Source organism: Saimiri boliviensis, chromosome 2 (assembly GCF_048565385.1).
Source record: "Saimiri boliviensis isolate mSaiBol1 chromosome 2, mSaiBol1.pri, whole genome shotgun sequence".
In the NCBI taxonomy this organism is placed as follows: Eukaryota; Metazoa; Chordata; class Mammalia; order Primates; family Cebidae; genus Saimiri; species Saimiri boliviensis.
In genome coordinates this window covers 74382020-74393990 of record NC_133450.1, presented here as the reverse complement: position 1 = coordinate 74393990, position 11971 = coordinate 74382020, and the positions used below count along the sequence as shown (strand labels likewise).

Here is an 11971-nt window from a genome sequence, read left to right as displayed (position 1 = left end):
CTGCTGGGGTGAGGTGTGGTGGGGGCCTCCAGGTCCCCTGTGGGCTGTGAAAGCTCCAGGGCTTTGGAGCAATTTGGAGGGAGGATGAGGCTGCGAGAAGGAGGGTGGGGGCTCCTGCGCGCTGGAAGGTGGGTTGGGGTGGTTAGCTAGAAACGTGACAGCACCGCATTTAGCATCCAGTTTGTGGAACAGCTCCGAGATTACCAAACGCATGCACGGTCTGGAGAGGACTTTCTCTTGCCGTGTCTGTCTGGCCCCCTGGAACAAGGGTTCTGTTAGCAGCAGCGGATCCATGCAGGTCTGCCGCAACCTCAGTTCTTACCTCCTCAGAAGAAAGAATTCGGCTGAGGGCCATAAAGCAGAGAGGCAAGTTTTAGAGCAGGAGTGAACATTTATTTAAAAGTTTTAGAGCAAGAATGAAAGGAAGTAAAGTACACTGAGAAGAGGGCCAAGCAGGTGACTTGAGAGAGTCAAGCGCATGGCTTGACCATTGACTCCAGGTAGGCATGCTTCTGGGGGACTGCATCTCTCTTCTCCCCTGATTCCTCCCTTGGGGTGGGATGTCTGTGTGCGCGGTGGCCTGTCAGCACCTGGGAGGAGCCGAATACATAGTGTGTTTACTGAAGTTCTGTGCGCGCTCATTTGAGGTGTTTTTCCCTTACCAGTGTTCCTAGAGGAAGCTCATCTACTAATTAATCGCTGCCATTTTGCCTCATTGTGGGAAGTTCCTTTTTAAAGTTTCCTTTCTTGTTAAAGAATAAGTGTGCTAATAACTTTGTTAAGCCCTATCCTGTGTAGCTGTTAAACATGCCATGATTACAGGCACATAGTACATTCTGTGTCCTTGTACTTTAACCATGATATCTGTGCTGGACCTGCTCACAGGCATGTCTCAGCTCCCCACTGCTTTTACCTGTTTAGAAAAGTTTTAAGTTGTTAGCCAGTAGGGTTTTAGTTTAGATTGTGAGGTTTGACTCCAGCCAACAGAGATCAGACACAGCAGTAAGAACGACCCCAAATGCATAAGGGATAAATTTGTGTGTTTTCCTTTGTTCATTGTACTCTTGTGGCAAGATGGCCAGTGAGAGTACCCTTCCTTCAGTCCACGAAGTAAAAACTGAGTCGCTGAAAGATCGTTTGTCTCAGTGCTGATTTTCTCTGTGGCACCGAGCATGTTTCCAACATTGTTTGTGCGCATGCTTGAGCCCACTCTCCCAGCTCCTGAGATCTTATCAGGAAGTTGATCACCAGCTTCAGGTGCTTCTATCTATTGGGAGATTGCCTCTCCCTGACACTGAGAGCGACCAATTATTTTAGAGAAGCAGTTTATCAACTGCCTGACCATCACCTGATGGCTGCCTGACATTCCTGGTTGGGAGAGGGCCCTCTCCTGCCCGGTTCATGTCTGCCTGACTACCTACTACAACAGTTCCTTGAGGGAAGAGCCAGGTCCTGAACAGCTCCAGGCCCAGCCTGGAGCCCCACAGGAAACAGGTGTAGAGAAGCATCAGGGAGCAGTGCTCAGCATGAACCTTTCCAAACATGGCTAAGGAAAGGGGTGTGCGTGTTCTCTGGCACATCAGGCAGCACCAGTGATCTCTGGCTCAACATGACCATGGCTTACCCCAGGGGCAGCACTTCCAGAGCAGTCCCTGTCCCCATCTGTTGTAAGCCAACAGTCTCCCCTCTCCCTAGGCACCAAGCCTACAGCTGTCCCATCACCCCTCATTTGATGCTTCCAGCTATCCTGTGATTAGGTAAGGGAACACAGGTGCACACCAAGGCTCCAGGTCCCAGGGCTGAAGGCCCTTATCCTGGGTAGGCAGCCCTGCCAGACACCAGCAGAGGGCGCTGCCTGGAAGCCTGTGGCCAACGACTTGCTCCTTCACTGGAGGGTCTGGAGTAAGCTATCCAATATGGCAGCCATTGGCCACATGTGGCTATTCAGTACTTGAAATGTGGCTAGTCCAATTGCAATGTGCTATGTGTAAGATACACACTAGATTCTACAAATTAATACAAAATAAGAATGAGGAAAAGAGGTCACCAGGCACACTGGCTCACACCTGTAATCTCAGCACTTTGGGAGGTGAAGGCAATAGGATCTCCTGAGAACATGAGTTCAAGACCAGCCTGGGTAGCATAGGGAGACCCCATCTCTACAAAAAAAAAAAAAAAAAAAACAGTGGCTGGTGTGGAGGCACATGCCTGTGGCCCCAGCTACTTAGCAGGCTAAGCTGGAGGGATCACTTGAGCCTGGGAGATTGAGGCTGCAGTTAGCAGTGACAGCACCACTGCACTCCAGCATGGGTGACAGAGCCAGACCCTGTCTCCAAAAAAAGTCATTGATATTTATATGTGGGTTGCCTGTTAAAATGATAATATTTTGAATATGTTGGGTTACATAAAATATTAAAATTAATTTTACCTGTTTCATTTTACTTTTTAACATGGCTAATAGCAGATTTTAAGTTACCTCTTTGGCTCACGTTACGTTTCTACTGGATAGCACCAGTATGGACAATGACTGTGGTCCCTAGAACAGCAGCATTAGCATTACCCAGGAGCTTCTAGAACTGCAGATTCTCAACCAAGACAGAGTAAAAAACTCTGAGAGACAGAATCTAACACCCTGTGTTTTAAGCTGCCCTGTAGAACTTGATTCTTCTCAGGCTTGAAAATCACCGGTGTGGATGACACCATACAGGGAGTGGTTTCCCAGCAGGAGTTGTTGGGGGATATGCAGGCATAAGAGGTGGCTCTGAATTGGCTGCCTTTGCATGGGTAGCCTGGCAGGGTGGAGGTGCAGTAGTCCAGGTAGGGAGAGGATCAGGCTCTGGGAGAATGGGACTTAGTGCAAACTTGCCTCGAAAGCCCTGAGGACTGCTTACATAAAACCCTAGAATCTGTCCCCTGGTCTGGAAAAGAGGGACAGTGATATCGAGGGTATCTCGTGGAGCTCTCGTCAAGATGAAATGAGCTAACACACCCAAGGTAGCTGGCATGCAATAAGCGTTCAGTAAAAGCTAGTTCTCAGCGGGGGAGGAAGGGTGAGGGAACAGATGCCCTCACAAGAAGGCTTGGGTTCTACATGTTAGGCTGAGGGAGCTCTTTTTCCTGCTATCATGAGGGTTTCTTCCCATGTCATTCTGATGCTGGTCCTCCACGTGGCATGCCCCTCCTCACTCTGTCATGGACAGTTCGAAGCTGCCAAGATGGATGCCACCAGCCTCGGATTGAGCTTTCTGTCCAGGAAGCATCCTGAAGTGTATGTGCCAGGCACATCTGCAATGTGACCTCATTTTTCATCCAATAATCCTTCTGGTGACCTCTGTTTTGCAATGAGACTCAGAGAGGCACAGAGCCAGGACTGGAACCCAGTTTCCACTTCCATGAACCTCCCAAACATTTCCAAGGTATAAACACAGAGACCCTTAGGCTCAGTCTAGGGCCTGGGGTTTTGTGACCTCTGGCTGATGCCTTGAACACAGTCCTGGACCCTGGGTCACCCCTGCAGCATTGACCCTGAAACTCTGGAACTCAGCTGTGTGGCACTGGGCAGGGCAGCCCCTCTCTGGGAAACTGATCCTGGCTATTAACTACAGGCTGGATTAGAGGGGGTGAGGGTGAAGGCTGTGCCCAGACCAGCCCCCCTTGCCAGAGGCCCTGGAGGACTTTAAGGCAAGATCGGAGTCCCTGGGGACAGAATCACTTGTGGATGCTCCCTCAGGGGCCAGCTGTAGGTGGTAGAGTGTAGGAAGTAGAAAAGTTCCTCTTCAAAGTTTCCTTTTTTGTTAAAAAATAAATCCCTCATTTGTTGCTAATAACTCTTTGTTAAGCCCTATCCTATGTAACTGTTAGATATGCCATGCAGATAGTATATTCTATATCCTTGTACTTTGACCAAGATATCTGTGCTGGACGTGCTCACAGGCACATCCCAGCTAGCAGCCTATGCCTGTTCCTTATTTGGATTTCCTTTTCATTTTCCATTGCTTTTGCCTGTTTAAAAAAGTTTTAAGTTATTAGCCAATCGGGTTTTAGTTTAGATTGTGAGATCTGGCTCCAACCAATAGAGATCAGACATAGCCGTAAGAACAACCCCAAATGTGTAAGGGATAAATATGTCTGCTTTTGCTTTGTTTGTTGTACTCTTGTGGCAAGATGGCTAGTAAGGGTACCCTTCCTGCAGCAAATAAAAATTGCTTTGCTGAGAGATCCTTTGCCTCAGTGCTGATTTTTCTTTGCAGCACCAAGCATCTGTTTCCAACATGGAGTGAAAGGAGCACTGGACAGGGAACCAGCTCTGCCCTCCCTGAACTTGTGTCTCAGTGGAGTGGGGGTGGCTTTCCATACCCTTGAGGTGGTCCAGCAAGAAGGCCTACAGTAGGGTCCCAGAGCTGGACTGCCTGGGCTCAAATTCAAATTTTGGCTGTGTGACATTTGGTAAGTGACAAATGCCCTGGGACTCGGCTTCCTCCTGAGTAAATGTGTGTTAACATGAAGATTACATGAGTGAATGGTATGTTTAACTTTCAGACCAGTGCTTGGCATGTAGGGTCAGCAGAGGTCAGCTACCCACTCTTATTACTACCTAGGGCAGGGGTTCCCAAACCCTGGGTCACAGACAAATACCAATGGGTGGCCGATTGGGAACCAGGCCGTGCAGCAGGAGGTGAGTGGCAGCTGGGGAGGGTGGTGTGGGGAGCCAGCGTTCCTGCCTGAGTTCTGCCTCTGTCAGATCAGCAGGGGCATTAGATCCTCATAGGAACATGAACCGTACTGTGAACTGTGCCTGTGAGGGATCTAGGTTGTGAACTCCTTATGAAAACCTCATGCCTGATGATCTGAGGTAGGACATTTCATCCTGAAACCATACCCCAAACCCTGTCTGTGGAAAATTGTCTTCCACAAAACCAGTCCCTGATGCCAAAAAGGTTGGGGACCACTAACCTCGGGACCTTGGAGTCAGCCCCAGGAGTCAGGGCAGCCTAGCCCAGGCCTAGTTTGGGGCCTGAGAGGTGATGGGTTAGAGGCTGGGGAAGGAGAGTACCTGGCCTGGAGGACTGACGAGCTGAAGCCCGAACTCTCCAGAGAAGTATTGGTGGCCTGAGGCCACACCCAGAGAGCCCTCTGCCAACCCTCCTGATCCATGTCTGACTAAAACAGCTGCTGGGACCAGGCAAGCAGGGCCCTGGATCAGCCATTGCCTGAGGGCCTTAAGGCTTGCCGCACCTTCCCTGGCCTCCAGTCTCAGTGTGGCCTCATCTGGCAAGAGGCCCAGGACACTCAGCCTCCCTGAGCAAGCCTCCCCATCTGCACAGTAAGGAATTTGGCTGGGATGGTCACTGAGGCCCTGCTAGCTCCTAACATTCCCTGCATCAGAGTTGAGAACTCCCCTGTGTCCTGGGAAAGACATCCACTCAATTACCCCTGTGCCACTGGAGGCCCGAGAGGAGCAGGAGGCCAGTAGTAAGGTCACCTGCCGGGCAATAACAGCCCCCAGGTATCTCCATCAGCTGCCAGGCTGGCACCCCCACACCAGGCAGGAGGCCCAGCATACCCCTTTCTGAGGCATAGTGGAGCTGGGGAGGGCAGTAGTTAGGGTGCGGGGGCGCTAGACTAAGCTGCTGTATTCAAATTTGGCTTCTCCCTTCCCTGGTTTGGTGCTCTCAACTAAGATATCTAGCCACTGTGTGCCTCAGTTTCCCCTTCTGTAACGGGGAGAAGAAGGAGGCTGCTCTGAGGCTTGAAAGTATTGACACACGCTGCACCACTTGGCGCACAGACCACACTGGCTTCAGGGCTGATCATGATTCCCAAGAGGGGCACAACAGGGCCAGACAAGCCCCGGGCACCCAGGGCCCCAACAACCCCACCTAGCACAGAGTATGAGGAGTCCAAGACAGTAACCCTAAAGCTTTCTTCTGCAGCCCAGGATCCTTACTAACAGCTAGGAGACCCTGCCAGACTCACGCCTACCCCATGTGACTGCCCAGCCACCCCTGCTGCCAGCTCCCAGAACTTGGCACAGGGTCACCCCGTCCCCAGAGCCGCCACACGTAGGTTGGGTTTGGGTGCCCAGTGCAGACCTCTTCCAACCCCCGACATGGGCCACCCATTGGTATTTGTCCTCACTGCCTGGTGACTAATCTGCTTACCCATCCCCACCCACGCTCCCATCCAAGGCTAAGTGCAGTCACACTTAGCACTCCTTGGTTGCCTGGCACAGAGCCAGGGCCGAGCATCCCTGGAGCAAAGGAGTTTCTACTTGTAATGCAGGTGGGAAGCTGCAGGCCCACCCCTTTCTCCTGGTTCCCACCCCAGCTCCCACGCAGGCCCAGGTCAGAGAGGAGGCCGGAGAGCAGTGTGGAAACAGCCACGTTGTTGGCATAGCCCTGGGTGAAAAGCATCAGTAGTCTCATTGGCCCCCCAGCCTGGTCAGCCCCGAGGTGGGGCTAGAGGAATCACAAGGTCCCCTGGGTTTACACTCAACAGGGGTGAGGATGAGAAGGACAGAGGTGGCTCCAGTGCCCAAACACAGCTTTGAAGGTAGGAGGCCCACCCACTCACTGGAGGGCCAGGGCAAAAGCTCTGCCCAGCTAGTGTGGGGGGCTCTGCCCCAAGAGCAGGAGAGTCAGGCCTCAGGACTGGAGGAGGCTGGTGCCATCCCAGGAGCACCCACAAGGGCTGGGTGTGCTGCTGAGAGGCTTCTCCAGCACGTGGCCTCGGAGATCATCCAGTCCCCATAGCCAGCCTCCCTGAGCAGGTGCTGGCTCCAGACACACAGCCTACCCCTCCAGTGGGGCCCCAGGCCTGCAGCTCACCCTGCACCCACCAGCCAGAAGGCTTTCCCTTCCCCACTGGATGCCTCCGGTTCTCTCCAGTGCCTCTGACTGTGGGGCCACCAGGCCATGCTCTCTGAACCACATTCCTCAGGCCACCCTCCAGCTGTTCTGGCACCTTCCACTCCAGCTGTGGGCAGGACAAGCCTGGTTCTCCCCGGGCCCTCAGTCTGACAACTGTGCCTCAGTTAGCACAGCCAAGGGCCATGTCCATCCTTGAAGCCTGGCTGCCCTCAGTCCTGAGGGTCCCACAGCTGGTGTCTGGAATGCCTGGAGGTAAGAAAGGAATTCCTCGGGCTGTGATGGATGATGCACACCCAGAGCCCACACCCTCCCCAGCACACACTCCTGCTTGGGTCTGCAGAAGGCACACACGCACTGCAGTGCCTCACACATGTCCCAGGACAGCACGCACCTCCACCCCCTTCACCCTGGAATGCGTGGGCACATGCCGGGTGCACGCAGCAGGGAGCGGCCCCTGCCAGGCTCCTCGGCGGGCGGGATGGCCTGGGGGCAGCGGTGTGCTGCCTACAGGTCAGGGTTCTGGTGGCTGCACACAACACCCGCGTCCTCCTCGTGCTCGCAGTCGTGCGTGCCCACACCGTTGTGCTGGCACTCCAGCAGGTTGAGCTCCCAGCCCTTGCAGCGCACATTGTCCAGCAGAATGGGCAGCGAGCCACCCTGGCCGAACTCGGCTCTCTTGACAGCGCGCACGGCGTAGGGAAACCCCAGCTGGCGACACACGACGGCGGCGCCGTTGATGTCCCAGGAGTCGTCACACACAGTGCCCCAGCGTCCGCCCACGAACACCTCCACGCGCCCGCTGCCTGAGCGCAGGCCCGGGCGCCTCACCAGGCGCACGTCGCCATCCCGGAACGCCTGGCTCGCGGTGTTCAGCCGCCCCCGCCGCCGCCCGCCGCGCCTCCGGCCCCCTGGTTGCCGGGTAGGCCGTGCTGGCCTTGGAGGCCGCGGGGTAGGCGCGGGCGCAGTAGCCGTGGGGCGCCTGCGGCGGGGCGCCTGGGTGGGCGCCCGCACTGTAGGCCGCGGGGTGCTCGGTGTCTTCGGGATGAACTCTGCGCAGAGGAAGAGCACGCCATCAGAGGGACCCGGGCACCCCTGCCAGCCCTGCTGCCCACTCTGTGCCACCCTGCAACCTGTACGGATAGGGCAGACTCAGGGAAGAATGTCCTGGGTCTGTCCTGCACTCACACAGAGGAGACAGGATGCCTTCTGCGCTCCCAGTGGTGCTTCCCAGGCCACCCAGACCCAGCAAGATGCCAGCCTGGAGTCAGAGGCCAGGGGCTTTTTCAGTCATGCAGCAAACACGCACTGGCAGCTGCTTCATGCCAGTCTGCTGCTGCATCTCCCCATCCCAAGCGCAGTCTTCCCAGAAGTCCCCAGGTTGGTGCTGGAGCCAGCCCCTGGCTCTAAACTCAGGAAGGCAATGGAAAGGAAGGAGTGTCCGGGAAGGCTTCTAAGAGCCCGTCACCGTTTCTGCTTCCAGGCCTTGGCTGTGAGGGTGAGGAAGCTGAGGCCCACAGATGGGTAAAAATTGCTGCGTGGCCAGCAGGCTGGGAACGGGACCCACACAGGGACCCCTGGGGTTAGGGTGAATCTCTTTCCTCCTAGCTTCGAAGGTTGGCACCTGTCACAGTGGGTACAATGGGGGTGCTCTGGTTGTGTGGCTGGGGAACAAGGCAGAGCCCCTGTAACCTACCACAGGACCTGGGTGCAGTCGGGGCTGGGGAGCTGAGGCAGGTGATTCTCTTTGTCCCTGCAGAATGTGGGGACACACCTGGCCCAGGTCAGCCACAGGGAAACACCTCAATCCACACTTTGCTGTGCCCAGCCCTACCCCACACAGGCACAGTGCCAGGCACTGGGCACTGCCATGCGTGACAGCCCAAGACTGTTCAGTTACTATGGGGAGGATCCTGGAGCCACCAGGCCAAACCTCTTTAATCTGGCCACACCTCAGCCAGTCCCACTTTGGAAAGCACTGAGACGGGGGATGAGAAAGGGCCTCTGAGTGCAAGGCCAAGCACAGGCCAGGGCCAGGAACCCCATGACATGGGCAAGATGCTCTCCACCCCTGCACCCTGGCCCCTGGCCCCACCTCTTGCTCCTCAGGTTGTCTCACTTCTCCCACTGTGGCTCTCGCTGTTCCCTCCTCCTGCACTGCCAAGCCCCCTTGGGGAATCCCCCTCAGCAAACCTCCCTCTTGAAGCCAGCCCCCAGAGGTGCAACTCGCTCTGTGCACTCCCCCAGGTGCAGCCCCCATGGATTCCCCAGGTGCATCCCCCACTCTGTGCACCCCCTTCTGTGCCACCCTCCTCAGTGCCATACCCCTCAGTGCACCCCCTTCCAGGTGCACCCCCCTGGTGCCATCCCCACTCAGTGCCACCCCCATGCTACCCTGCCTCAGTGCCACCCCCTCTGTGCCACCTCCTGTGCCATCCTGCCTCAGTGCCACCCCCTGAAGCTACACCCTCAGTGCCACCCCATGCCACCCTGCCTCAGTGCCACCCTGCCTCAGTGCCACCCCCCTCGGTGCCACCCCTTGAAGTGAACCCTCCTTGGTGCACCCTTCCTCTTCTTTTCAGACTCCAGGAATGCCTACCCTCCACCCCAGTCTCCACTGTGGGTCCTCACGGCACCTGGCACGCAATTCGATCACAGAGCGTGGGACAGTACATGACATCTCTGTCCCAGTCAGAACAGGGCCTGGTCTGACTTCTCACTGTGGCCCCGGCATCCAGCATGGAGCCATAACTAACAACAGTGCCAGACACTGCTGAATGAGTAAATGAAAACCTTACCAAGCCCTGAAACCACTGTGGCCAGAACTCACTTCCAAAAACACTGAGCTCAGCCCCTTCCCCTCTACCCCAGTACCTCTTCTGCCCAGGTGCCTAGCCTTCCTCTCTTCTTGCCCTCCACCCCCATACACACCCAGTCTGCCTATGGGTGGCCTGCTGAGCCCACCTGGTCTGCTGAAATACTTTCCTTGGCCCACAGACTGGTTTTAAAAATTCTGAACTGGTTGCCAACACTTTGAATCGGGAGGTTGTATCTAACAGGCTGAGAAGGCAAGGCCCGCAGGGCCTCGCTGTGTGCTACATCCCCAGGGCAGGGCACATGTCCCTGGTGAATGAGTGGATGGGGGTGTTCCTGCTTCTCTGAACAGCTGGAAGACTGGCAACACGGGGTCCTTGTTCCCACCTAACTTGTGCAGAGGGGAGAAGTCCCAGTCTCAGCCTGGGACGTACCCTTCCAGCTAGACCCCAGACCCAATGGGCAGTCATTTGTGGACCTGCTTGGCCGTCCGTCCTCACCAGGCTCATCAACATGGAACCACCTTGAGGGCCCAGCCCACATGCCAGCCTCCCCCAACAAATAACTCTTCCAATCTCCCTTGTTTACACACTCCGTCCTTCCCAAGAACTCGGAGCATACCTTGCCTCGCACCAGCTATTTCTCTCTTGGTTTAAGGAACTGTAACCAATCAAGCAAGACCCAATTTAGTTCAAGTCCCATCCAGCTTACCACCATGTCTGTGTGCCAGGCACAGTGCTAAGCACAGGGGCCGAAGAGGGGCATCTAGGTCCAGCTAAGTCCCACATCCGGCTGTGGGGGCAGCGATGTGGGCTTTCGGAGCTCCCCCTCCCTCAGTGTCCCCACTGGCAGGCACTTACTTTCTCTGGGAAAAAAGGGGATGAGGCCGCTTCTCGTCTTCACCTTAGCAGGCTGGATCTTACACTTGCCAGGTGGTGCCCGCCTGCCAACGACACACAGGAGGTCATGAGTCTTACCCTGGGAGTCCACCCTGAGGATATTCCCCTGCCATTACCTTTCCCCTGCAGCGAGGCTGGTATGGCCAGCAGCGATGGTAACAGGCAGCCATTTACAGTGTACCTACTGTGTGGCCTGTGGCATCCCTGCCCATTCCATGCCCCCAGGATTCTAAGAGCTCCAGGGCATGAATCCCCCATAACAGCCCACCAGGTGCATGCTCAGCCTCTGCCAGAATAGCACCAGGGCTGGAGGCTTACTCTTTCCCAAGACACTTCTAATCCAGAGCATGGACCCTGTCCCCAGGGTGTGATCAAATGCCAGTCTCTCTCCTCCTACAGTCTGCCTCCAATTCCTGTAAATGCAGCCTGATTCCTGCCTGTCACCCTCTCCCTCCAGCCCCACAGCCTTTGAGAAGGGTCTCTCTCTGACCCTCTGGTTCCTGGATTTCTGATAATGTACAATCTGAGAGATTCCTCTGCCGGGAACCATCTAAAGGATGGGGCGTGGGTGAGGAAAGCCTCCTTGCAGCTGGAGGCAGAGCTGAGGGACCTGGGGCCTTGGCATGTGGGGTTTGAGAGAGCAGGGAGACAAAAGGGAGAGGGGTGCCAGGACCAGGAATTGGGTCTCCTTTGATAGTTTTGAGGGCACAGTAGGGAATGGAATTCCGTTTTAATTAGTTTTTGGCAGTCAATCTGTGACTCTTTGGGAACGACCCCATTCCAGGACAGAGCCACGTGGGTCCACGACTTCAACAGGATTCCAGTGGAAAGGCAAAGGGGTGAAGTAGCCACTTGACACGGAGTGGCCTCCAGACAGGCTTGGCCCAAGAGGGACACCAAAGAGGGACAAGGGCCTCTGTCCCCAGAGGCTGCAGAAACACAACCAGGCACACACGCTTCTCAAAGCTGAAGAAAGAGCGAGGTTTTTTGGTTGCTCTGACCTCCAGAGAACATCCACCCACTTCAGACAGACCCAGTGGGGCTTTTGATCCTTAAGGAAACTAGAAAGTCTTTGTTATGCAAAAGGATAGGATATCCACCCAAAACACCACTGTGGTTATGTGTGGGTGGTCATAGATGACCCGATCCCACCCCCGTCACTCCTCATTTCTTCATTTTCCAAATGTTCTATAATGGGATCTCTGCGTACTATGTGTGGGTGCAAAGAAACAGTTATTCCAAGATAGGAGAAGGAAGGGAAGAGAAGGGTCAGGGCGGAAGGGAGGGACTAGCCCACTTCCGGCTCCTACACAAGATGGTGAACAAGAGAAGTCCCTAAGTCTTCTTGGGGTCCCTCTCTCTATGACATGGGGACAACAAGCCAATAGGGAA

General features: G+C 55.2%; 1 protein-coding gene across 2 annotated transcripts in view; it reads right to left on the bottom strand.

Annotated features, from left to right (window-relative positions):
* Positions 1-371: 371 nt before the first annotated feature.
* The window catches only part of HHIPL1 (HHIP like 1), a 34691-nt gene continuing 23091 nt past the window's right edge, over positions 372-11971 (bottom strand). Inside the window, exons 8-9 of one of the 2 annotated variants that reach the window (XM_074393592.1) lie at positions 10541-10623; positions 372-590 (exon numbers count right to left, since the gene is read on the bottom strand). In XM_074393592.1, the coding sequence (XP_074249693.1) occupies positions 406-590; positions 10541-10623 (268 nt within the window). In that variant the 3' untranslated portion in view covers positions 372-405. Of the gene's footprint in view, positions 7919-10540; positions 10624-11971 lie in introns of both variants that reach the window. The other variant, XM_010339640.3, reaches the window with a different exon arrangement.